The following is a 26,069-nucleotide window of genomic DNA, read 5'->3' as shown; positions in this document are numbered from 1 at the left end:
CAAATAGAATTAATGCATTGGGTTTGTAAGTGTGTAGGATAAACACTGAATAAATATATAAACCTGGAATTTTTCATGTCTGCTATGCCGAGCCAGAGTTTGTGTGTTGAATCTAATTGAATAACAATAACTGAAAGTTATTGTAATTGTAAGTTTTAAATTAATTTGAGAAAAGATATTTTAGTGCAAGCAATTCAATAAAAATGACATTCAACTTAATTTAATCATCCAGTGTACAGGTGCAGTTTCTAAATGAGAAATGACCTTGGAAGTTATTTCTATTAGGTTGTCTCTGTATGTATGTTAATCTATTTTATCAAATATAGCAAGACTTTAAGACATAGGAGCAGAATAAGGCAATATGGCCTATCATGTCTACTCTGCCATTCAATCACGGTTGATCTATTTTTCCCTCTCCTGCCTCTTCCCTGTAATCTTTGACACCCTTACTAATCAAGAACCTATCAATCTCCGCCTTAAAAGAACCTAATGGCTTGACCTCCACAAACCTCTGTGGCAAAGAATTCCAAAGATTTACCACCCTCTGGTTAAAGAAATTCCTCCTCATCATTCTGAAGATACGTCCTATTCTGAGGCTTTGCCCTCTGACCCTAGTCTCTTCTACCACTGGAAACATCCTCCCCACATCCATCTTTCTACATTAAAATAAATAATATATATTAATATCTATTATTTATGATTTAATATTTATTTATTTATTATTATTATTCTATAAACATAAATAACATTAATATTTATATTAATAAAATAAAAATAAATAACATTTTATTTTATGACTAAATAAGAGGAAAATGAAACATTGAAAAATAAAGCTGGTGGAATTGTGACATTGGTGATGGCAGTGTGAACTCAGGGTCACATCAGCAGTTTCAGGAATAGAAAGTTCACACCAAAATCACAGTGAGGAAAAAAATCCAGGATTTCACTGAACAACTAAATGTAATCAGTTGATTCTTGTTCCATACAGGAAAGGATTTTGTAACTCATTGGACTGAACTTACTGGAAGCGTTATGATATTAGTAAAATTGAGTTATCTTACATTTCACTTACTGAAGATAGGTAATTAAGACAGGTACTATAGCAGCATTTAAAATACATTTAGACAAGTTCTTGGATAGGAAGGGTTTAGAGGGGTATGAGCCAAACACACACTAATAGAACTAGCTTAGATGGGACATCTTGGTTGTCATGGACAAGGGGGCCCGAATCTTATTATATGACTCTATAAGATTTCTCTCCACTTTTTGTGCCATCTGCAAACTTAAAAAATCAGACCATCAACATTTCATCCAAATCATTGGAATATATCACAACATCAGAGGTCCTAACTGATGCTTGCAAAACACTACTCACTGTTCACAGATCTTCAATCAGAGAAACATCCCTCTATCAATATATTTTAGTCTTCTAAAAGCAAGACGATTTTGACAGCCAATTGATCAATTTACTGTGGATTGCAGGTGACAATCTTCTGGACCAACCTACCACAACAGAAGTCCACTAGACAACCCTACTCTCATCAATCATCTTAATCGGCTCCTCAAAATGTTGAAATTTATGAGCTAGGATCACCCCCCCCCCCCCCCCCCCCCCCCCCTGGGGGATGGGATCTCTGGGATCTCTGACAGGGCCCCAGCAATCTCCACCCTTGGTTTCCGAGGCTTCCCGAGATAGATCCCATCAGGCCCCAGGGACTGATTCACCTAGAATATCAACATATCTTTCTCTAATCTCAACATCACCCACATATTTTTCCTTGGTGAATACTGATTCAAATACTTATTAGTGACATCACTCACCTTTTGGCTTTAGAGATACAGCGATCACCCAGTACAATAGCACTATCCTACACACAAGGGATAATTTACAATTTACAGACGCCAATTAACGTACAAACCTGCACATCTGTGGAATGTGAGAGGAAACTGGAGTACACGGAGAACCCCCACACGGTCACAAGAGAACGTACAAACTCCGCACAGACAATACCCAAGTCAGGATTGACCCTGGGTCTCTGACGCTGTAAGGAAGCAACATCACCGCTGCATCACCGTGCCACCAATGATGTCAATGTTACCGATGGCTGATTCTACATTAGGACTGGCCAGTTCTCAGACAAATTGTAATAGGTTGGTTATCACCAATAAATGATATAAAAATGTTGTCCTAAGGCCTACAATGTGCCCAGATGAAATGCTTTTCTGTGACGTTACATTATATTGTTGATTGAAGCAGCAAAATATCAGGTATGCTGGAGGTTCAGGGGACTGTATTTAGTTCATGCCAATGCACTTCAACAAGCGAATGAGTGTTTTATGCGAGCGCGACACAGATGCACCAAGACCCAGTTCAACAGAATCCTCCTGAGTACAATAGACCAATATAGTATATGTGTTTAGAGTAAAATGACTTGCCAAGGTGGATGTTGGGCAGGGAGATGTGTGTGGGAGCTCAGTACAAGGGGCCACAACATTAAAATTAAGAGTTTGGCTGTTTAAGGGTGTTGCTAGTCAAGAGTCAGGAGTGTTTTATTGTCATATGCCCCGGACGGGACAATGACATTCTTACTTGCTGCAGCACAACAGAATATGTGAATAGGTAAACATTGTATATAACGGGAAAAAAACGAAAAGTTCAATAAATAACAAATATAGTGCAAATAACAAATGATAATATAGTCTTTTGCAGCTCAGAGCTATTTGTTGTGTGTAATATCCTGATGGCTGTGGGGAAGCAGCTGTTCCTGAACCTGGACGTTACAGTCTTCAGGCTCCTGTACCTTCTTCCTGATGGCAGGGGTGAGATAAATGTGTGGCCAGGATGATGTGGGTCCTTGATGATTTTGGCTGCCTTTTTGAGGCAGCGACTACGATAGATCCCTTCGACGGCGGGGAGGTCAAAGCCGGAGATGGACTGGGCAGTGGTCACAACTTTTTGTAGTCTCTTTCGCTCCAGGATGTTCAAGTTGCGGAATCAGGCCACGATGCACCTGTGGACGTTTAGGAGAATCCTCTTTGACATGCTGAATGTCCGTAATCTTCTCAGGAAGTAGTCGCTGATGTGCCTTCTTTACAATTGCATCGGTGTGCTGGGTCCAGGAAAGATCTTCTGATATATGCACGCCCAGGAATTTGAAGTTATTGACCCTCTCCACAATCCTGATATAAACAGGATTGTGGGTCCTCATCCTTCCCCTACTAAAGTCCACAATCAGTTCCTTGGTTTTACTGATGTTGAGAGCCAGGTTGTTGTGCTGGCACCATTTGGTCAGTCGGTCGATCTCACTTCTATACTCTGACTCGTCCCCATCTGTGATTCGTCCAACCATAGTAGTGTCAGTATTCAGTATTCAGTATTAACTTTATTGTAATTTCACCGAGTACTTGCATACACAGAAGAAACAAAAAATTGTTTCTCATCAGTTTTTGTCAGTGCAATGAATAAAAACAGAAATAAATACATACAACTTAAAAATTATCATATCTAAAAAAGACCTAAAATTGAATTAAAAACAAACATTCAAACCGAACAGTGACTTTACCTTGACAGGTGTCTAACTGTCAAGGTTTGGGCGAGGTTAGATGTGGGGGTGCATGTGTATGAAAAAGGGACACAGTCCGTTAACCAATTTTATTCCTTGTGGGAAGAAGCTGTTTAGCATCCTGCTGGTTCTGCAGCTGATACTCCTGTACCTCCTCCCACATGGCAGAATGGAGAAGATGTGGTGAGATGGATGGTAAGGGTCCTTGATAATGGAGATGGCTCTGCGGATGCAGCGCTTCTGATAGATCTCCAACAGGAAAGGGAGTGGGGCACCAATGATCCTACTGGCTATCTTCACTATCCTGTTTAGCTGTCTTTGTTCGTAAGCCTTGCAGCTCCCAAACCAGGAAGTGATGCCGTAGGTCAGTGTGCTCTCAATGGTGCCCCTGTAGAAGGTCGTTGGGTGAACAGTGGGGAGACCTGCTTTTCTGAGTCTCCGGAGGGGGTGGAGCTGCTGCTGTGCTCTTTCGATGACTGCTGTGGTGTTGGTCGTAGAGGTCAGGTCGTCCGCTAGGTGAACTCCCAGGAACTCCCAGGAACTTCACGCTGCTAACCCTCTCCACAGCAGCACCATCAAAAATGTTGTTTGCCAGCCCTCAATCAATCACCATCTCCTTCGTCTTATCCACGTTGAGGGTGAGGTTGTGAGATCTGCACCACTCTGTAAGCAGCTCCACCTCCATCCTGTATGCCGACTCATTATTGTCGCTGATGAGACCCATCACTGTTGTGTCGTCAGCAAACATATTGATGTAATTATAGCTGAGTCTGGCAGTGCAGTCATGGGTAAGCAGACTGAACAGCAGGGGGCTCAGGACACAGCCTTGGGGTGAGCCAGTGCTCACTGTGATGGTTCTTGATGCACGGCTGCCCTCCCTGTCTGCTGCCGCTGTGTCAAAAAGTTAAGGACCCAATTGCAGGTGCCAGTGTCCACCTTCAACAGCTTCAGCTTTTCCACCAGCTGCTGTGGGCTGATTGTATTAAAAGCTGAGCTGAAATCTATGAAGAGGATCCTGGCATAGGTGTTCTTCTGGTCGTGATGTGACAACGCGAGGTGGAGTGTAGTGGAGTCTGCGTCCTATGTAAGCGAACTGTAGTGGGTCCAGGTTGGCAGGGAGACAGTTTTTGATGTGCTGCATGACCAGCCGCTCAAAACACTTCATTAATATGGGTGTGAGAGCCACTGGGCAAAAGTCATTGAGACAGGCTGGGTTGGGCTTCTTCGGGACGGGAATGATGATGGCACTTTTGAGGCAGTTGGGCACTACTGCCTGGCTGAGTGAGATGTTAAAAATGTCTACAAAAACATCTTTCAGTTGCTCTGCGCAGTCCTTTAAAACGCGCCCAGGGATGTTGTCCGGCCCTGCAGCTTTGCGTGGATTGACGTTGGTGAAGGCCTTTTTAACTCCAGCTGTGGACAGCCTGAGTGACTGGTCGTTGGATGATGGCAGGAGTGCTTGTGTCTGAGTGGTATTTTTAGCCTCAAAACGTGCATAAAAATCTGGTAGAGAAGGGTAATTTTGGCATACCCGCAGTGGGGGGAGGGGGGGGGGGCTTGTAGTCAGTGATGGTATGAAATCCCTGCCACAAGCGACGTGCGTCTTTGTCGTTGTGAAGTGGCTGTTTAGTTTTTGTGCATACCGCCTCTTCGCTTCCCTGATCCCCCAGGATAGATTTCTCCGTGCCAATTTGTATGCTGCGTTGTACCCAGATTTGAATGCAGTATTTCGGACACTCAGCAGAGAACAAACTTCCCCAGTTAGCCAAGGTTTCGGATTGGCACGCCTCTTGACGGTTTTGACCACAGTCACATCATTAATGCATTTATTAATGTAGCCAATGACAGACTCTGTATATTCCTGAAAGTCAGTGCCGCTGTCACATGTTGCTGCCTCTCTGAAAATGGCCCACTGTGTGGTTTCAAAACAGTCTTGCAGTGCTGCGGTAGCTTCCTGTGGCCACATTCCGACTTCTCTGACCATTGGCCTGTCCTGTTTCACCCTAGGTCTGTATGCTGGAGTGAGCATAACCGGCAAGTGGTCAGAGTTGCCGATATGGGGGAGAGGGGCTACTTTATATGAATCTTTGATGTTTGCGTACACCAGGTCTAGTGTGTTCTTTCCCCTGGTTGCAATATTCACATGCTGGTAAAATTTAGGCAGAAGAGATGCGAGACTTGCCTGGTTGAAATCCCCAGCTGCCATGAAGAAAGCATCGGGATGCTCCCTCTGCTGCTCACTGATGTTGTTGTAGAGCTCTGTCATAGCGTCCTTCACCTTACTCTTCTTGGGCACCGGTATTATTGATGCCCTCTTAAAGCAGGTGGGAACCTCAGAAGTGAGAGGTTGAAAATGTCCATTAAAAACTCCAGCCAGTTGGTCCTCACAGGTTTTTAAGAACACGGCCGGCTATAAACATCAACTCTTAAATTAATCTGAAGCTTTCACTGCCAAGGATCTGCCAAATCTCCAGCCATCAAATAGGATTTTAAAGTGAATATTCAGGTTTCTGGAACCCCAGAAGGTCAGAAACAAATTAGTCATTATCTATATGAAATATGGATCAGTCAAGGAACTACTTTGTATCATATTGTCTTTATATTAATTGAAAATTACATTAATTGTAATCATATATTGTTTTTTTGCTGTCTGGTTTGCACGCAACAAAGGTTTTTCACTACAGCTCGATCACGTGACTATAAACTAAACTAAACTCACCTTCTGTAGAAACAAGGAACTGCAGGTGCTGGGTTACAAAAAAAAGCACAAAGCGCTGGAGTAACTGTGTCAGGCAGCATCTCTGGAAATGGAATGTCAGCTTCTTTCCCTATCATATATATGTGGCACAATGAAAGCTCTCAAAAGCATTTAAAAACATTCTAGTCTTCAGACATAGGCCGTTACTGCTCTCTTGAATAATATGTATATGACGAATGGTTTCTACATGAGCGACTCTGTGAGAGACTTATCGTCAACTTCTGTCTAACACAGCTTACAGGCGAGCCCCTCGTTAACTCCCTTTGGGTTGCAGAAATGTTGCCCTTACAGAATTCAATAATCAGTCGCTAAAAATTTCAGATGCGGAACAAAATTTGCTTTCATGGAATGTGTGTGAAAACTGTAAATAAATCGAAACACAATTAATTACTTTTGAAGTTGCGATGCTTAACACGCACGGATGACATGGCTTCACAGTGCAATGGAGACCATTTTCTACAAACCCCTGTAGGGGTTGCTTGGACTGTTTTGTGCTGGGAATACATACCCATCAGGCATCAGATAAAGACACTCTGAAAACTCCTTTAAGCAAGAGTAACGGAAACTCTTTTATCAGTTAATTTGGATTAGTTATGAACTCAAATGTTAGCAGGGTATCTAAATCTATTGCCCCACCTGTGGCTTTTTTCAATCGCTCTCTCTTTTTAATAACAAACAGAAAATTATTACTGAACAACAACTTTCTGTAAATGATTGCACTCATGTATGGTATGATCTGGCTGGATAGCACGCAAAACTGCATTTTACAGTATCTCGGTACACATAACAAAAACAGATCAATATCAATATCAAATGATTACAACTTCCCACTAAAACTGTAAAGTTAACTAGCTATTATTTATGGAATAAAAGATGACGTACTGAACTTCTCACAAATATTTTTTGGGGAAAATCCATTATGCACTGCAGCTATTGAAACAAATTGATATAAATGGTACAGAACCGTTAATTTAAAACGTTAGTAAAATTGGTATTTTGTTTATTTGGAATTGCTTGGCACGATAAATTAAGGGGTTTGATTAGTAACAATCATTTTTTCCTTTGTCGTCTTGAACAACTGCTCAAACCTACTGAATCTATTTACTGTTTCAAAGGAAAACATTTTAAGCTGATCTGAAATCACATGACTAATTGTGTTCAATTTACAGATAGAGAATGCTTGTTAATGAAAAACTATCACCTTGGGTTTAGAAATATTCTATTTACTTATTTTATCTAGTCAAAAATTCAGAATGTGTGTATTGAAAGCAATCTGGACTTTGGACAGATAAAGGGCAACATCATCCAATTTCATTAAAATTGTAAGAAGAGACTGGAGGTTGATAATAACAAACATCTCCCTCAGCACAACCATGTAATTATGAGCTGGGTAGTTATTTTAATCTTCAGTTATGATTGCATGTCTGTCTTTACATTTGATTTAATTAAATGATCCCTCTGAAAACAATAGTAAAGCGGTCTTGAAGGTTATTGTGAGTTAAACCAAAATCACAGCAATAAATATGTTGCAGCAAATAGCTATCCTAAGCAAAACATTCTAATCCCAACCCAACATAATGTTTACGAACATAAAAGCGGCAATCTTTTTATGTGATGCATTTATTTGCTGTGAAATCTTGACATTTGTTTTTTTTCACTCACTCAAAGGCATAATAAGGCTACATATTGAAGTAGAAGTTCATAAGGTCTATCATTCACACAGCATTGCAACATCATAGGATAGTCAAACCTTGTGCTAAAGTTCCTTGAATGTGAACACTCAGAGCTCGCTGTGAAGTCGTCTGCTGACTTAAATTCCATTTCTCACTGAATTGTTACTAAGTTTGATTTTGTTTTTAAGAACGTAGTTAACTAATGAGTTCCAATCACGAGTGTAACTTGTTACCCAAATGACTAAACCATTCCAAAACACAATTTTGTTCAGAAATGACTAGTTACTGGAGCACTGCAACCATTAAGTAACACTAGTAAAAAGGGAATACCAGAGGCTAGGTGTGTCGTTTCAAATATTTGCAATGCATTGCCATGCTTTTCATACTATGACAGTATATTATAAAAACTTTCCTGCCCCTCCACTCCTGAAATCCTTGCAGGAGTTTTGTATCAAGCCACTTGCCCATTAACCATATTATTTATTAGCCAAGTAGATCAATGTTAGTAAGGTACTCACAAACAGAAATGTTTTATGCATGCATGTTCACCTCCCAACTGAAGTCATAAAAAGTAAAGTGATAAAGTTCCTGGCCAAAATAGATAATAACTGAGATCTAAGACAAATCTGTGACAATGTCTGGAGTATGTTAGTGACACAGTGGTCAATTGACCAGTTTACAGTAATACAGCCTTATTGAACTTGTGCCTGTGCTTGGCCCTGGCCCATATCCAGCCAAACTTTATCTGTCCAAATATCTGTTAAGGCACGATGGCACAGCAGTAGAGTTGTTGCCTTACAGTGCTGGAAACTTGAGTGGCCATGGTGGTGCAGGGTGGCCACGGTGAGAGTTGTTGCCTTATAGCATTTGCAGCTCTAGAGAACCGGGTTCGATCCGGACTATGGGTGCTATCTGTACGGAGTTTGTACGTTCTCCCCATGACCCCATTGGTTTTCTCCGAGATCTTCGGTTTCCTCCCACTCCAAAGACGTACAGGTATGTAGGTTAATTGGCTTGGTGTATGCAAATTGTCCCTAGTGTGTGTAGAATAGTGTGAATGTGCTGGGATCGCGGGTCGGCGCGGACTCGTTGGGCCGAAGAGCCTGTTTTTGCTCTGTATCTCTAAACTAAACTAGACCACGTGGATTTTCTCTGAGATCTTGGTTTCCTTCTACACTCCAAAGACGGAGCAAGGAGGTCCTACTGCAGTTGTACAGGGTCCTGGTAAGACCACATCTGGAGTATTGTGTGCAATTTTGGTCTCCTAATTTGAGGAAGGACATTCTTGCTATTGAGGGAATGCAGCATAGGTTTACTAGGTTAATTCCCGGGATGGCAGGACTGACATATGATGAAAGAATGGATTGACTAGGCTTATATTTACTGGAAATTAGAAGGAGGAGAGGGTATCTTATAGAAACATATAAAATTCTTAAGGGATCGGACAGGCTAGATGCAGGAAAAATGTTCCCCATGTTGGGGGAGTCCAGAACCAAGGGTCACAGTTTAAGAATAAAGGGGAGGCCATTTAGGACTGAGATGAGGAAAAACCTTTGCACCCAGAAAGTTGTGAATCTGTAGAATTCTCTGCCACAGAAGGCAGTGTAGGTCAATTCACTGGATGTATTCAAGAGAGTTAGATATAGCTGCTATGGCTAACAGAATTAAGGGATATGGGGGGAAAGCAAAAATGTACTGATTCTGGATAATCAGCCATGATCATATTGAATGGCAGCACTGGCTCGAAGGGCCGAATGGCCTACTCCTGTACCTATTTTCTATGTTTCTATGATGTTCGAGTAGACTGAGGGTTAATGTGACCATGTTTTCAAACTTTTATATACCTTAATTGTACTAAATAAAGTATTATCATAAATAGAATGTCAATTATGAGTGGTGCATAAAAGAGATAACACTTTATTTTGTGTGGCAGAATACCATGGATCGCTGCTTGTAACTAGGTCTGTCACCCGAAGATTTCTCAGAAGCCTGTACCCCAGTGGCAACATAGGCTCCTTCTTTGCATGTATGACTTATTTTAAATATCCATCATGGGGCAGGAAAAACTGTATGTTTTGGAACGAGTTTGATGTTAAATGACAGAAGATATAACTGAAATCCACGAAGCAAGGACGTCAAATCCATGTAGATGCAGGTATTGGTACTTCATCAAGAATAACACAATGCATAAATGGGAGTCAGTAATTCATGATATTGATAACAGCCTACCATATATAAAAACGGTGGTGGTATCAGAATTCCAAAGTTGTCAAGCCAACACCATACCCCAAAATAAAGAACCTGCACAGCTTGTCAAATTAACTATCTTTGCCTTTCTACTGAATTAGCTTAACCACACTCCTAAATATGAAGGAAACTGGTTTCAATCTTTCTACCACTTAGAACTTCCTTCAGTCCTTGTAACTGATCTTGACCTTGTCCTTTAGAAATACTCTCACCACCACGAGTCATCTTAATATTGCTTTCTTATTCAACTCGGGGATTTCAATGTGCAGCAAAGCAGAAGTGGTTCAATAGGGCGATGCCTCAAAGGCAGCCGTGATAAAAGTAAAAGTCAGCTATTTTTAAAATCATTAGCAGAGCCTTTAACCAGATTTTATATGCGCTGAAGTCCAGCTTCACTACTGCACGACCTTACTGAAGTGGAAAACCAAATCTTTCAAGCAGAAATGGATCAAGATATGAAGTAGAAGATACCACAAAACTAGGGGCAAATAGCAAAGCAGTGACAATAGTTTAAAACTATTCTAGAACCAGATGGATAGTCTCCTTCTGTGCTATAAAGTTCTGTGCTGACTTGATCAATGTTGTATGAACGTACTCGCTAATTTATATAGCTGTTTTAATCCCTGTTTTGCTCAGGGGGCGCTGCATCTGTTAAAGAAGTGAAGTATATTTTTCTGCTCAGAAAATAGAAGTTACATGCTGAAGAGAAAGGTTAATTTACCTCACTGAAAACTGCAATTCTGGACTCAAAAGCAACTTATAAGGCACAAATGTTCAATAAATCTTCACTTGCTGTTCGAGGTGGGCAAGTATATACACTTTTATGAACCTGTCCCTCTTTTCCTCAATGTGTATGTAGAAAGGAACATCAGATGCTTTGGTTTATACCGAAGATAGACACAAAGTGCTGGGGCAGCTCAGCGGATCAGGCAGCATCTCTGGAGAAAATGTATGGTGACGTTTCGGGTTGGAATCCTTCTTCAGACCCTTTCTTCAATCTGAAGAAGGGTCCCGTGCCAAAATGTCACCCATCCTTTATCTTCAGAGATGCTGCCTGACCTGACCCTCTGAGTAAAGGGCCTGTCCCACTTGGGCTTCATTTGCGTGACATCCTAAAATTTGGTTGGCTCGTCGTGACGCGCGCATGGCGCGTGGTGAGGCGCGGTGGCGTATGCAGTAACGCGCGGTAATGCGCGGTGCCCCAAGATTTTGGGATGCTCAAAATCCTCGCTCGCCACCTGCATGACGTAACCCTTGCGCACGCCGACGTACTGATGGTGTGCGCCAACGTACTGATGGCGTACGTGTAGCGCGTGGTGACGCATGGTTACGCACGGTGATGCACGGACAATGCCTATGCTAATTTATTATGCATTGCCGTGCGTCAACGTCCGTAACCATGCGCCGCCCGTACGCCGTCGGCGCGCCATTTGTGCGTCATTTGAGCGCTGCTCCACGTGACCACCCGGGTATAAAGAGTGCGTAGTTTTGAAAAAAAATCACTGGGAAAATCCTTCCATGGAGATCGGACTAAGTACGAATGACATTGCAAATGGCTCCCAAATAAGCAGGGCCTTCAAGAGCACATGGCGCGCGACTGTCGTACTGCTAGACGACTGTCACTACTGGCCTGTCGTGTAAATGACGCACAAATTACGCTTCCACTCTTCCTCAATATGCCCTTGGGCTCTACCATTCATAGCATATCCCTTGCTCTGATTATACCTCTGAAAATGCATTTGTCAGAATTAAATTCCCTCTGTCATGTTCCACCCAACTCTTCATCAATATAATTCTGGAGCCTAGTAATGCCTTCCTCACTATGAACAACACAGTCTGCAAATGTACTAATCACACCTTCTACATCCACATCCAATTCACTAGTGTATATAAAATGCAGTAAGTGCCCCAACACTGATCACTGTTGTTTACCGGGTTTCAGGGTTTCACAGGGTTTCAATCACACTGATCACTGGGTTTCAATCACAAAAGCAGCCCTTCACCATCATGGCACTGTGGCGTGGCGGTAGAGTTGCTGCATTAGATCGCCAGAGACATAAGTTCGACCCTGATTACGAGTGCTTGGCTGTACAGAGTTTGTACGTTCTCCCTGTGAACTGCAAGGGTTTTATCAGAAATATTCGGTTTCCTTCCACACTCCAAAGACGTACAGGTTTGTAGATTAATTGGCTTAGTATAAACGTAAATTGTCCCTAGTGTATGTGGATAGAGTTGATGTGCTGGGATCGCTGGTCGGTGCGGACTTGGTGGGCTGAAGGGCCTGTTATATCTCTTGTATCTCTAAACTAAGCATTCAATCTTTAATTACCAACAAAATCTTGAGGAACACATTCGATTGAATGGAACGGGAGGGTTGTCGTTCCTCAACTTCTAGCTGGGATTAGGCAATGACTTGCCCAGAGGGAAATAAAAATCAAAAAGCAAAAGAGAAAGCATGCAGAGAAAATGGGCAGAAGTTATTGCTAATTGGGCATGCCGAGGAACTTGGACAGGGTGGTGGTGGAGATTCGCTATCAAGTGAGCAGTGTCTCAAGTTTTAAAAAGCAACCATTAGCATGAAGCCAGAGTAGATTCACTGTTGAATAAGCAGCAGAGAAGAGGAGCGGCATTGCGGATTAAAATAGCAGCCATTAGCGCCCCAGAGTGATTGCTTCTGGATATATATAATAGGAAGGGAGGCCCTAGCAGAACAATCATTCGGGAGTGATTGTTATGGGAGAAGCTGTGTTGAGGTGTAAGTACTGTGCTTGATGGTAACTTGATTCGAGAAGGTTTGGCCAGGAAGCTGAGCAGTAGGTGGAAGTTAAGATGAGGCGAGGTCTGTTTTGTAATCTTCTTACAAAAGTCAAAGCGCAGTGGGGATGGCAGTTCGAGCACCATTATGTTCCTCCTGCAGGATGTGGAAAGTCAGGGAGACATCCAGTGCGCTTGAGGACTACACCTGTGGGATGGGCCCGGCAGCAGCTCCCAACTGACCGGGTGAGGGAACCGGAGCAGTGGCTGGATGACCACAGGATCGTGTGGAGACCGAGCGCATCATGGATAGGAGTCTCACTCAGTTGGCCTCAGTGGTAGTTGTCCAGTCAGCTGTACTCAGGAGGGTGGGTAACTGCCAGGGAAAGGAGTAGGCAGAGAGTGCAGGAAACTCCTGTGCCTCTCCTCTGTAAAACAAGTATACTCTTTTGGATAGCATTGGGGAGAATGACAGTTCAAAGGAGAGCAGCAGCAACAGTCAGATCTGTGGCAACAGGCCTCTCGCTGAGGTACAGCAGGGTAGGGGCTATAGTGTTAGTCAGGCGGGGCTATAGTGATAGCAGTCTTGTTATTTAGAGGGACAGGCAGCAAACAGGACTCCAGGATGGTGTTTCCCCACCTCCCCTCCCCCTACTTCTCCCATGCCAGAGACCAAGATTTGTCAAAGTGGCTACAGAACATAGAGTAGACAATCAGAACCTTTTCCCCAGGATGGAAAAAAACATATACTAGAGGGCATAGCTTTAAGGTGATTTGGGGCAAGATTTAAAGGAAATGTGCCAGCCAACTTTTTTTACACACCAGAGGGTGGTGAGTGCCTGGACTTTGGAATAGGCACACGGATATGCAGAGATAGAGGGATACGGATTATGTGCAGGTGGATAAGAGATGGTCTTGGCATTATATTCGACACAGACTTTGTGAGCCAAAGGGTCTGCTCTTATGCTGTACTATTCTATGTTCTAGGAGTGGGAGCGGGAGCAGCAAGAAGTTGTTGTGCACATTGAATGCACATTGGCACAAATTACATTTGTCGTTTGGTAATTTCTGGATTACTCCCGGTGCGAATGGGGGTAGGAATAGCAAAATATTAGAAGTGAATGCATGCCTGAGTAGTTGGTGTAGGGGGCATGGATTCTGATTTTTGGTCCATTGGAACATCTATTGGTGCAGAGATAGAAACATAGAAACATAGAAAATAGGTGCAGGAGGAAGCCATTCGGCCCTTCGAGCCAGCACCGCCATTCATTGTGATCATGGCTGATCGTCCCCTATCAATAACCCGTGCCTGCCTTCTCCCCATATCCCTTGACTCCACTAGCCCTTAGAGCTCTATCTACCTCTCTCTTGAATCCTAGATCACCTGTACAAGAGGGACAGGTTGCATCTTAACTCTATGACTGTATGAAGAACAAATCTAGAGCAGAATTCTGTAGATTTTCATTGTGTTGGTACAATCCTGGAAATTTTGATAATTTGCCAACCGGCCTTGGATCTCATCGGTTCTAACCATTTACTCTAGCTCTCCACATGGGACCTTATTAAAGGCTCTAGTGAAGTCCAAGTAGATTAAATCAACAGCTTTGCCATCATCAATCAAGCTTGTTAATTCTTCAAAGAAAACCCTCTTAGTTCCTCAGACAGGATCTCCCACCAGTGAAGACTTGCTTACAATCCCTGATCAAGCCCTGCTTTTCCAAGTGACGATTAATCCTGCTCCTCAGAATATTTCCATAAGTTTTCCACCACTGATACAAGATTCAAAAGCATATAATGACCAAAAAATACCCATATTAAAAGTGCTTTGCGCTCTTAGAAAGCGGGTAATTTTACCATTTTCCATAACGCCAAGATTTTTTAAAATCTTGCTGTATTTACCTTTTAGCCCACATAAGAGTGAATTTTATTCCGTATCTAAATTTTTGTGAATTTTATCAGAGCAGATTTCCATAACTGGACAGCCGTAATGTGGGAGTCACCTGTAGCTGGCTTACCCCAGCAGCTTTTCTTGAATATCCTACCAACAACTAGAGAGCAGTCCTGAGCTACTATCTAACGCAATGGAAACTATGTTTGATCAGACTTTACTGGACCTTATCTTGCACTAAACGCTATTCACCTTATTCACTTTATCATATACCTATACACTGTGAATGGCTCGATTTTAATCATGTATTGTCTCTCCGCTGACTGGTATGCAAAAGCTTATCATTGTACCTTGGTACATGTGACAATAAACTAAACTCAATATATCCTCTTTTTTCGTTAACATGCTCTAGAATATCACCTCCCCGCCATCTCCCGGCCACCTTCTCCCTGAATTTGTAACTGCAGTTTCTTTCTGCATAGTGAATGTGATGAGTATTTCTTTAAGACCTTTTCCACATCTTCTGGCTCCACACACAGATTGCCCCATGACCTTAATCATTCTCTGATTACCCACTTGCTCTAAAAATGAGCACAAAAAGCCATGGGAGTTTCCCCAATATTGTCTGCCAATGATACCATTCCTTTGTTAAATACAACATCCTCCACCCTCCACATTGGATATTTCTGAAGGGCCTCGCCTGTTTTCAATACTCTGTATCTGCCACATTTCCCTTGTTTTCCTTTACCAAACCCACAATATTTGATGACACTATTCCTTGGATATGCCTTCATTCACATTTCACCCTCACATTGGCCCTGTACGTTTGCTCTTTCATTTTTTAAAAGACCCAAAATGTAGCTTCACACGCTAGTAGTTGCTCCAGGTCTGGGCACTGCAGTAACTCAGCGGGTCACGCAACATCTGTGGAGAACATGGATGGGTAAAGCTTCGGGTCGGGACCCATCTTCAGACTGAAGAAAGGGTCTGAAAAAGTTTATTTTTCATGGCCTGAAAGAAGGGTCCTGACCCGATACATCACCAAAGGGTCCTGACCCGATACCTCGGCTCAGGACCCTAGTGGAGTTAAGGGATATGGAGAGAAGGCAGGAACAGGGTACTGAGTGCAGATGATCAGCCATGATCACATTGAATGCCGGTGCTGGCTCGAAGGGCCGAATGGCCTACTCCTGCACCTATGGTCATCCTTTTTCTCCAGAGATATTGTGTTAGGAGGGAGAACGCTTGAAAAGAGGTGGGTCAGGGCAAAGGCTGACAAATGTTGTGGATACAGGCTGGGGAGGAACGGATACCCATAAATAGTATCATGGGTACTGGTTAAAAACATTCTCACTTTATAAATTCCAATATCTCCAAGATCTTCAGATTCAGGCAATCCAGTCAATACTGGGGAAATTAAAATCCCGATTAGTTTGACCCGATTTCTCTCCCACCTCTCCGTGATTTGCCTAATATCTGCTGTGTCTACAGCATTCTCTGGTCACATTAACTCTTTAGAGTTTATGACCATATTCCTACAAAAAGGATTGAGATTATTTACCTACAATTACCTACAATTAGAGTACTTTAAATGGCTGTTGGCGCCGACCTGTAGGGGGTATGGCTGCCTAGCCTGCAGCTGTCTGTTTTTCATTTATTTTTCTTATTTTTAGTTAGTTTAGTGTTTTGTTTTTAAGGAGTTCTAGCTTTTTTATGTGTGGGGGAGGGGAGGGGGGGAAGGGGGAAACTAATTTTCAGGGTCCCTACCTGGTCGGAGATGCAGCTTTTCTCCGGGCTGCACTTTCGACCCGTCCTCGCGGCCTACCAGCGGGCCTGGAGCGGCATTTCCTGAGGGGACCGCCCGGAGCCTCGGCATCGGCATCGGCGGCATCGGCGGCGGCTGCGGAGCTGCGGGTCCGAGGAGCGAGGGGACCGCCCGGAGCCTCGGCATCGGCGGCGGCGGCATCGGCGGCGGCTGCGGAGCTGCGGGTCCGAGGAGCGAGGGGACCGCCCGGAGCCTCGGCATCGGCGGCAGAGCTGCGGGTGTGAGGACGGCGGTGCAGCGCTGGAGCGCCATGGCGGCCGGTGCCTTGCCTGAGTCGCCGCGCTGGAACTCCGGTGAGCTGGGACTGGCGTTAAAAACATCGCGGGCGGCGGCGCTGAACTTTCCATCGGGAGCCTGGGATCTCGCAACGAGATCGCCAGTTGAGCTCCATTCGGCGCGGCCTTGTCGGCTCCGGAAGCCACGGTCTCGAGTAGGGAGGCGGCCGTTCCAGGGTTCCCATGCCGCTGAGAGGACTCTCCCGACGCCGGAACATCATCACCCGGCGAGGACGGCCTGGAACATCGGGCCTCCGTAGAGGCAACTGTGGAGGCCTCAATAGGCCCGACTATGGGTGGACATTGGGGATGGGACTGGACTTTGTGCCTTCCCCATAATGGGAACCATTGTGGGGGGATGTTTTCATGTTAAAGCTATTTATTATTGTTATGTTTGTATTCTTTCTTATGTGCTGCATTGGCAAAAGGAATTTCACTACATCTAGGTGTATGTGACAATAAATCAACCTTTGAACCTTTGAACCTTTGAAATTGAAGAAGTTGAACCTAGTTTAAAATATGGTACCTTAAAATTGGCCTGCTCTCACTAAATTGTTTTGACAGGTTGAACATGCAGACACAAAGTGACGTACGGAAGGTACGCTACACAGGTTAGATCAGAAGGAGGCACTATTGCTACATATCTGTGTGTATGGATACATCTCAGCACGAGAGACTCATTCTGCAAATGAGAGTTAACAACATTACGGAACTCAAGCAGAAGTCAAAGGAAGTCAAAAATAACTGCAGTATAATAATGACACAGTGAGCTACAAAAACGCCACACCATCACTGAAAGCCCAGCAAAAACAGAGGGCATTCGTTGCCTTTCTTTAAAAGGTGAAAGTTGACCCATGTCAAAAAATGTAGTCCATTTTTGGTCTAATTGTACCGCTTTCAAACATTGGAGATATTGTGAAAATTATAGCCTTGCGCTCAAAAGCACAAAGCACTGAGAATTATGTTTCATTCAAACACCTTTCACAACAGGCAGCAAAATACACGTCACTTTGAATCATTTTGTAATCACTATTCAGTCAGCATTGCTGCAGCATTAAACTTAAATTTGCAAAAAGTCTCAAAGTGCTGGATTAACTCAGGCAGCATCTCTGGAGAACATCGATAGGTGAAGTTTCTGATCAGGACAATTCTTCAGACAAGAGTGTTTAAAGAGGCTGTTTAACTCTCAGGACCTTTTTTTCAAAAAAGAAAACCGAGTATGTGCGAGAACTGTTCTTTGGTGATGGGCTTAAGATAAGTCCACTTCAAATTTTTTTCCATGGTTAACCACAAAATAATTGATTATCTGTTCCACGGGTGAAAGGCCACATAAGTTACATAAACGGCGCTTCAGGCTAATCCCAGCACTAATAAACAGAAAATCAAAACACAGAATGATGTCTTTCTCACTGGGGATTTATAAGGTCCTGCAGGCATATGCTGCTCTTTAGCATTATGTTTCAGAATGTCGACTGAACAATGTTTTCATTCATCCAGAATCGGCTTTAAAGACCAAGGCCCATTAGTTCCCTGGACTCCGAACTACTATTTAAGAAAACAGCGACATTCTAACGATCAGTTGATAAGTGTGAACTTTAATACTGGCGCATGGCCAGAGAACATGTTTGCTTCTCTCTCGCTTTCCAACCATGTGACAAATTCAGTCCAAGGTCCATGTGCACAGCAATTCACAATCCAAAATTAGTAGTCAGAGCACGATCAGGCTACCATTCCTATATTTTTTCTGCCAATTAACATAATAAAGCAATACTGCCATCAAATGAGGGTAAATGTTTTATATTTCAGTGATTGGAGCAGCAGTCCTTTTAGTTTAGAAACAGTGAGGAAACAGGCCCTTCGGCCGACCGAGTCTGCGCCGACCAGCGATCCCCGTACACTAACACTAACCTACACACAGTAGGGACAATTAACAATTTTACCAAGCCAGATAACCTACAAACCTCTATGTCTTAGGTATGTGGGAGCAAACCGGAACTCCTGGAGAAAACCCACGCAGGTCACGGGGAGAACATACAAACTCCATACTGACAGCACCCGTGGTTAGGATCGAATCCGGGTCTCTGGCTCTGCCGCCCAGGCTAATTTGATCAGAGAATTACCATGAGAAACATTGATGGCACGATGAGTTACTTACCAGCTCATAGTTGACTGGTGGCAAACATGGCGTGACTACCTGAAATGAAAACCAAACCAAAATCGTTAATTTCAATTTTAAAGCAGACAAAATAACACATTCACAACAATTCCAGCATTTTGCGTCTACCAAATTCCATTTTAAAAATGGGAGCTCATGAATTGAGAGAAAATGATAACGTCTCTACTGTTTTTTCAAAGCAAAATATTAACCAGCTTTTTGCGGCACATTCTTTAAGGAACAACACCCACTTCGTGATAATAGTCAATGTGCAACTAAGCCAGAGCAAACTAAGGAGGTAAATACACACCCGGTAGATAACACCAAACCACATTTGTGCTTTTCCATACATTCAGCAAATTTGTGCACTAGACCTGGCGTGAATTAGCATCTTTAACAGCCCATATTGGGAAAAATGCTTCTCTCCCTGTTTATTCATTGCAATACATAAGGCACTGTCTCCGTGATCTGAAATGAGTGCTACAGATTTAGTTTAGTTTAGTTTAGAGATACAGCGTGGAAACAGCCCATTTCGGTCCACGCCGACCAGTGATCCCTGCACATTAACACTATCCTATAACCACTAGGGATAATTTTTACATTTACCAAGCCAATTGACCTACAAACCTGTATGCCTTTGGAGTGTGGTAGGAAACCGAAGATCTCGGAAAAAAACCCATGCAGGTCACGTGGAGAACATACAAACTCCGTACACACAACACCCGTATTCAGGTAAGGCAGCAACTCTACTGCTGCGCCACCGTGCCGCCCTCAGGAGATTTTGCATTTCCAATCGGGCAACACGTCTGCTTTCTTAAATTATCAGGATTATGATTGAGAAACATCAAAGCTCTCAGCAAGTGTTCAGTCGACATAGTGAAACATATTAAATGGCTGTTTTTTTTTTAATGATTATTTTTGGAATGAGTACAAGTTATGGGTATGACATCAGAAAGTTATAAATAATGAATATTTATTGTCGTGATTACTGTCTCATTATATATATCGTTTTCTGTATAGTTAGTGCAGAAAACAGAGGGCAGCATCATGGCACAGCATGATGAGCTGCTGCTCAGCTCCAGTGACCCAGCAGCTGTCTATGTGGAGTTTGCATGTTCTCACTGTGACTGTGTTGCTTCTCGCCAGGAGCTCTCGATTCCTCCCATCACCAAAGACATGCAGGTAGATAGATCATATGAGTGTTCAGGTAAGTGGTAGACTCACGGATAAGCTGATGGGAATGTGGGGAGAAGAAAAGGGATTTAGCCTAGCAATAGTGTAAAAATGCAATCAATAGTCGGTGCGGACTTAGCAGGCTGAAGGGTCTGTTTCCATGATCTATGATCCAAACTGTTTTATGGTATATCTTGAAGCTCTTGGTGGTATTTTGTCATATGCGTGACCTTGGCAATGTTATTTGGTGTCCATGTGTTGCTGCGTGAATGTCATGGTTTGCTTCCTGCACTATATAATGGAAATTACAAAAATACTAGTATTGCAACTGGCAGTTTACATTAAAAAATGATTTTAAAGTTTGTGACTACTCTTGATTATCAAGGCCAAATACAGGTGTCAGTGGTTATGGGGAGAGGGCAGCAGAATAGGAGTGAGAGATAGATCAACCGTGATTCAATGGCAGAGTGGTCTTGATGGGCCGAATGGCCTAATTCTGCTCCCATCACTTATAAACTTATGAACAGTGAACTTAATTGTACAACTTACTACGGTGATGGCATTTGAACTCTGAACCTCCCGTGTTATAGTGCCATAATCACTCTATTGCAGCATCCTTTCGACTGTTAACAATGTCGTGCAGAAACAATATAATGTCTCTCTAAGGTGGGGTGGACTGGAATACAATCACATGGTTCACATGGTTTTCTCAAAACCAAGTACTGCTTTATTGACTGCAAATTGCTAAATCACTTGGACCTTCATAAAAAGTATGGCAAGAAACTGCTCTAAAACCGTCATACCTAATCCAGAATGTGACTGATACAAAATGCTACTGTACTTGTGGGAACTATTCTGAACAGTTGTTAAATATTGGTCTTCTTCATCCCTTCAAGTGGACATTAATTCTTGACCATAACCAGCTGGTCTCACAGACTTAACGTGCAATGTACTCAGCTCATTTTACCTACATATTCATCAAAGCTCAATTTCTAAAAGGGTCCCGCTGAGCTGCACATATATCAACTATATCAGCTATTGTCATAGTTGACATATGGAAATGTGTCCGACTACCAGAGCGATTAGTTTGAACACTGAAGCCACAAAAAGGTAGCAATTACAATTCCAACAAATTGAACATACAGAAAGATGTCGCTCGCTAGCTGAGGAGTCACTTGTTTCAATGGAACACATATTCCTCTGCAAATAACTTGTTCCAGCCATAGTCTACGGTGTGTTAATCATAGCGTAAACAAGATAGAGAACGTGATGTGATGCAATAAATGCTTTTTCTGTTTATTCAAGAATGAAGTGTGGCAGGAAGGTCAGCATTTACTACCCAACCAAAATTGCCCTGAAGGGCCTGTCCCAACTTTTTCGGCGACTGCCGGCAACAGTCATAGGTCGCCGAAAATTTCCAACATGTTGAAAATTCAGCGGCAACCGGAAAGACTCTAGGAGACTATTCACGACCATATAGGTGACACCCTGGCGACATGTCGCGGGGTGAAGACTGTATAGTCGTGAGTAGTCGCCCAAAGACCTTGTTTCCGGTTGCCGCTGGATTTTCAACATGTTAACATTTTTCGGCGACCTGTTACGACCGATGACGGGTCGCCGAAAAAAGTTGCGTAAGAGGGACAGGCTCTTTAAGATGATGCCATCACAACCGCTGCAGTTCTTCTGGTGAAGAGACTCCTACAATGGGAAGATATTCCTACAGCTACAATACTCCCAATATTTAGACCTGATAACAAAGCAACTGCAAAAAAAGACAATGTGCAGGAGTAACTCAGCGGGTCAGGCAGCAGGTCTGGAAAACAGGATCGGTGTATGGAAAAAAGGATTAGTTGGTGGGGGCGCTGCAAGCCGGCATCCCTGCCAGCAGCGTGTTAGTTTTTTCAACATTTTTGTTTTTTTCGTGTGTTTTAATGTATGTTTTTAATGTTTCTTTGTGTGTCTTGTGCGGGGGGTGGTGTGGGGGGGTAAGGGGGAAACCGTTTCGGCCGCCTCCTCCACGGAGAGGCGACTTTATCCATGTTGCCTCCTCCGTGGCCTAACAGGAAGGATCGGTGCGGCCTTTCCCGGAGACGCGCCTGGGGCTTCAGCAGCGGGCGCAGGGCGGACTTTCATCGCGGAGCGGGTGAGCCCTCGCGGTGGATCGCCGGAGGGAAGCGCTCCGTTCGCTGGCCCGTGGCAGCCTGAAGCCACGGTCTGCGGAGCTCCAGCTGGCGCGGCGTCTGCAGCCTGGGATCCCTCGTTGGGGACCCCAGAGGAGAAGAGCTCCAACTGCCGGCCCGCGGCCAACCGCCGGCGTGGCGGGGACTTACCATCCAGAGCGGGGGTCCTTCGCCAGGGATCCCTGGAGAGGAGCTCCGACCGCCGGCCCTGTGGCCCTGCAGTCTGCTGTGCTTCTGGCTGAGGCGCGGCGGGGACTTTAAATCTTCGACCGCCGGCCTGCGACCTACACCATCTTGAAGCCGCGGTCTCCGGTGGGGAGGCACCGATTCAGGACTTACTTGCTTACCTTGTCTGTACATCTGGACGCCCGCAGTAGCGACTGCGGAGGGTTGAGGTCCCGACCACGGGGGAAAATGGAGGAGGACTGGCCAAATTATGTGCCTTCCACCACAGTGATGAATGCTGTGGTGGATGTTTGTGTAAATGTTTTTATTGTGTATTGTGTGCTCTTTTTTATTGTGCCGCTGCTGGCAAATTCATTTCACTTGCACTTATGTGAACCTCTTCATAGTAGCATTAACTTGAAGAGATTTTGCAGCGGAACACTAAAATGTAGTGTCTGAACAAGGGTCCTGACCTGAAACGTCATCTATCCATGTTCTCCAGAGATGCTGCCTGAACTGCTGAGTTACTCCAGCACAATGTGCCTTTTTTTGCAAACCAGCATCGGCAATTCCTTGTTTAGACAAGTCGGTGTACAAATTGGAGGAGAGCCAGCAGCTGGTTATGGTTTCATTCTCTTACTGCTCTTGTCCCACTTGATATTAGATGTTGTTGAGATGGGAGGCACTGTTGGAATAGCCTGGCTGGGTGGCTCTTCTGATACATTGCTTTTGCTAAGTTTCCTTAAGTAATGCTAAGTATTTCCAGCATTAGCGAGTTTTAAAAAAAATTTACTGCATCTACAGGTTTCACCTCTTAAACTCTCTAAAGGTACTTGTAAATCACCTGATTTACACATATAGGCCACCTCAGAACAAACTGTGGAATGGAAGTAGTTCATTCTCGATCCAGAGATACTGCCCAGGGTGGCAAGAGAAGGGAAATCTGTTGTCCACCTGGGACTAAACACAAGAAAGAGAGCCAGGAACATGGATTTTAAAACAAAATCCAGAGATATTTTACAAAACTGAATAAATAATGTTTCTGTTTTCGAATCTTTAGCCAGTTGTACAGATACTCAATGTTTTAGTTCATGATATAGATGACTAATCAACTTATGGGAAGGAGCTTGTATATACTAATCAGTTTGCTTGCAAGTTTTCACCACCATCCCCATGTAACGGAACACCCAACCATAAATTTGCAGAACCCCTTTATTCCCCCCCAAACCCCTTCTATAAATATCCCACCCTCTGGCTCTAGATATAACTCCTCTTCTCTCCATATCTAACACCTTTGTGACTACTTTTATCTCTAGTCTTTGTCACTTTCCCTGCCGATCTACCAGTCTACCCCTCCCTCACCTATACTCACCTATCACTTGCCTGTTTTTTCCCTACCCCTCGCCTCTTTTCCAGCGCCACCCCCCCCCCTCCCCCCAGAACTATAATCAGTCTGAAACAGGGTCCCGATGTAGAACCTGTCCCTTGTCGATTCCCTTCACAGATGACGCCTGACCCAATAAGTTCCTCCAGCACTTTGCGTTTTGCTCTAGGTTCCAGCATGTTACCTACTTAAGTTCAGATGCCCCCATAAGGTCGGCCTCTTAGATAAGTTACTTTCTTTCATTACCACAGCAGTCACGTTGTGTCCAAGGGTTTGCAAAAGAGTGGCGACCAGCAATATGGACCTGGAACCAGATCATGGCCCAGAATGGGTGGTAGGAGGAGATGAAAGGAGGGCATGGATTGGGACTTGGGTGCTGAGAAAGCAGCTATATTGGGTGAAGGGTTGAAAAACTGGCTGGCAAGGGCAGTGAGTAACTCAATGTAACTCAATGTAGGGAACTCATGCAAATCAGGTTAAGTGCACTTGGCCGGTTTGTATTCAATGGACCCCCATTAAAAAGCAATTACTGTTCAAGCAGCATTTTTAAAACCTGTTTCTTCTGGCGGGACTACCTTGGCTTCATGTGGATTAGTGTACCTGACGTGGAAAATATGCTGTTGCTGGAAGTCCGATTCCCAATCAAATGAATCACATTAAATATCTGGCCTGATACAACAAAAATAGGTTGCAATCACTTTCCATTCTTGTAAAAATACCAGTTTCCATATTCAGCGGTGAAGAAAAAATATTTGTTCATAAACAAATATCTTTAAATGTTCAATATATTTTTTCGCACATTACAATTTAAAAAGAAAAGGAAGAAAAATGATATCCTGATGAGATTTTATTATATTCAGAAAAAGTTCAAAACACTCCAAAGGAAAATTTTACAAAATAGTCAATATTATTTTCAAAGCATGGGGATCAATTTGCATGAAAGCTTCAGAAAGCAAAAAAATTATTGTTTCAGTGTTCAAGTGGTAAGTGGAACATTAATTGCAAGATACCACAAGATTTGCAGCCCCAAAGAAGGATCCCGACCCAAAACGTTGCCTATCCATTTCTCTCCACAGATGCTACCTGGCCCGTTGGGTTCCTCCTGCAGTTTGTTTTTTATGCACCAGATTCCAGCATCTGCAGTCTTTTGTGTCTCCATTTTACTGCTTGCACTGCAAGATCTTGTCAAGGTGTGCCTACTTTGAAGAAATTCTCCCCCGGGTCCAGAGGGAAGATCTCAATCCGAAAAGTTGACTGTCCATTTTCATCCACAGATGCAGACAGAGACGTCCGAGTGGAAGTGGGACAGAGAATTAAAGTAAAAGAATCACCTTTGTAGATTCAACAGAGGTGTTCAGAAAATAAGTAATCCAATCCATGTATAACAGTTTGAAGGAAGTGCGAACAAAAGCAACTCCTTTATTCCAAAAAGGGCGACAACAGGAAATACCAACCACTTTGCTTAACAACTGTCATAGGGAAATTGTTATGTTATTTTTAAATCTGTAATCGTGGACCATTTGGAAAAAAATTAATGTAATCAGGCCAAGTCAACATTGTTTGACTATTTTATTGTTCTTTGATTATAGGGGCAGAAGATAAAGTTGAAATACAATATTTGATCAAGACGGGTGTAACTTTCCAGAACGCATTTGATAAGGTTCCACATAAAAGGGGGGGGGGGGGGGACAGTGTGGAAAATAAAAGGCAATGGTGCAAGGAGGTACTATATCGGTGGAAATAGAAAATTGGTTGGCGAATAGGGAACAGAAACTAGCATAAATGGATATATTTCCGGTTGGCAAGATGTGACAAAGGAATCATTGGAGCCTTAACTTTTTACAATTCATGTGAATGACTTGTATAAAGACATTAAAGATGCAGGTGTAAAGTTAAACAAAAACACAATGACAGCTAGTAAAGTAAGTTGAGGAGACAACACCAGGAGGCAGCAGAGGTGTATGCATAGATTGTGTTAGTGGGCAAAACTTTGGCAAATGAAGGATCATGTGTGAAAATGGAAAATTGC

General features: G+C 43.4%; 1 protein-coding gene across 10 annotated transcripts in view; it reads right to left on the bottom strand.

The window, feature by feature from the left end:
* Nucleotides 1-26,069, bottom strand: part of tns3 (tensin 3) — a 453,833-nt gene that overhangs the window by 189,577 nt on the left and 238,187 nt on the right. For 9 of the 10 annotated variants that reach the window (XM_033050098.1, XM_033050105.1, XM_033050119.1 and 6 more), the window contains one exon: nt 19,139-19,177. The exons of the other annotated variant lie outside the window; for it this stretch is intronic. In XM_033050098.1, coding sequence (XP_032905989.1) covers nt 19,139-19,177 — 39 coding nt within the window. The remainder of the gene's footprint in view (nt 1-19,138; nt 19,178-26,069) is intronic. 10 annotated transcript variants of the gene reach the window in all.

The sequence above is a fragment of the Amblyraja radiata genome, chromosome 2, assembly GCF_010909765.2.
Source record: "Amblyraja radiata isolate CabotCenter1 chromosome 2, sAmbRad1.1.pri, whole genome shotgun sequence".
NCBI classification, from domain to species: Eukaryota; Metazoa; Chordata; class Chondrichthyes; order Rajiformes; family Rajidae; genus Amblyraja; species Amblyraja radiata.
The sequence above is the reverse complement of the archived record's forward strand: the minus strand, read 5'-3'. Positions and strand labels throughout refer to the sequence as shown.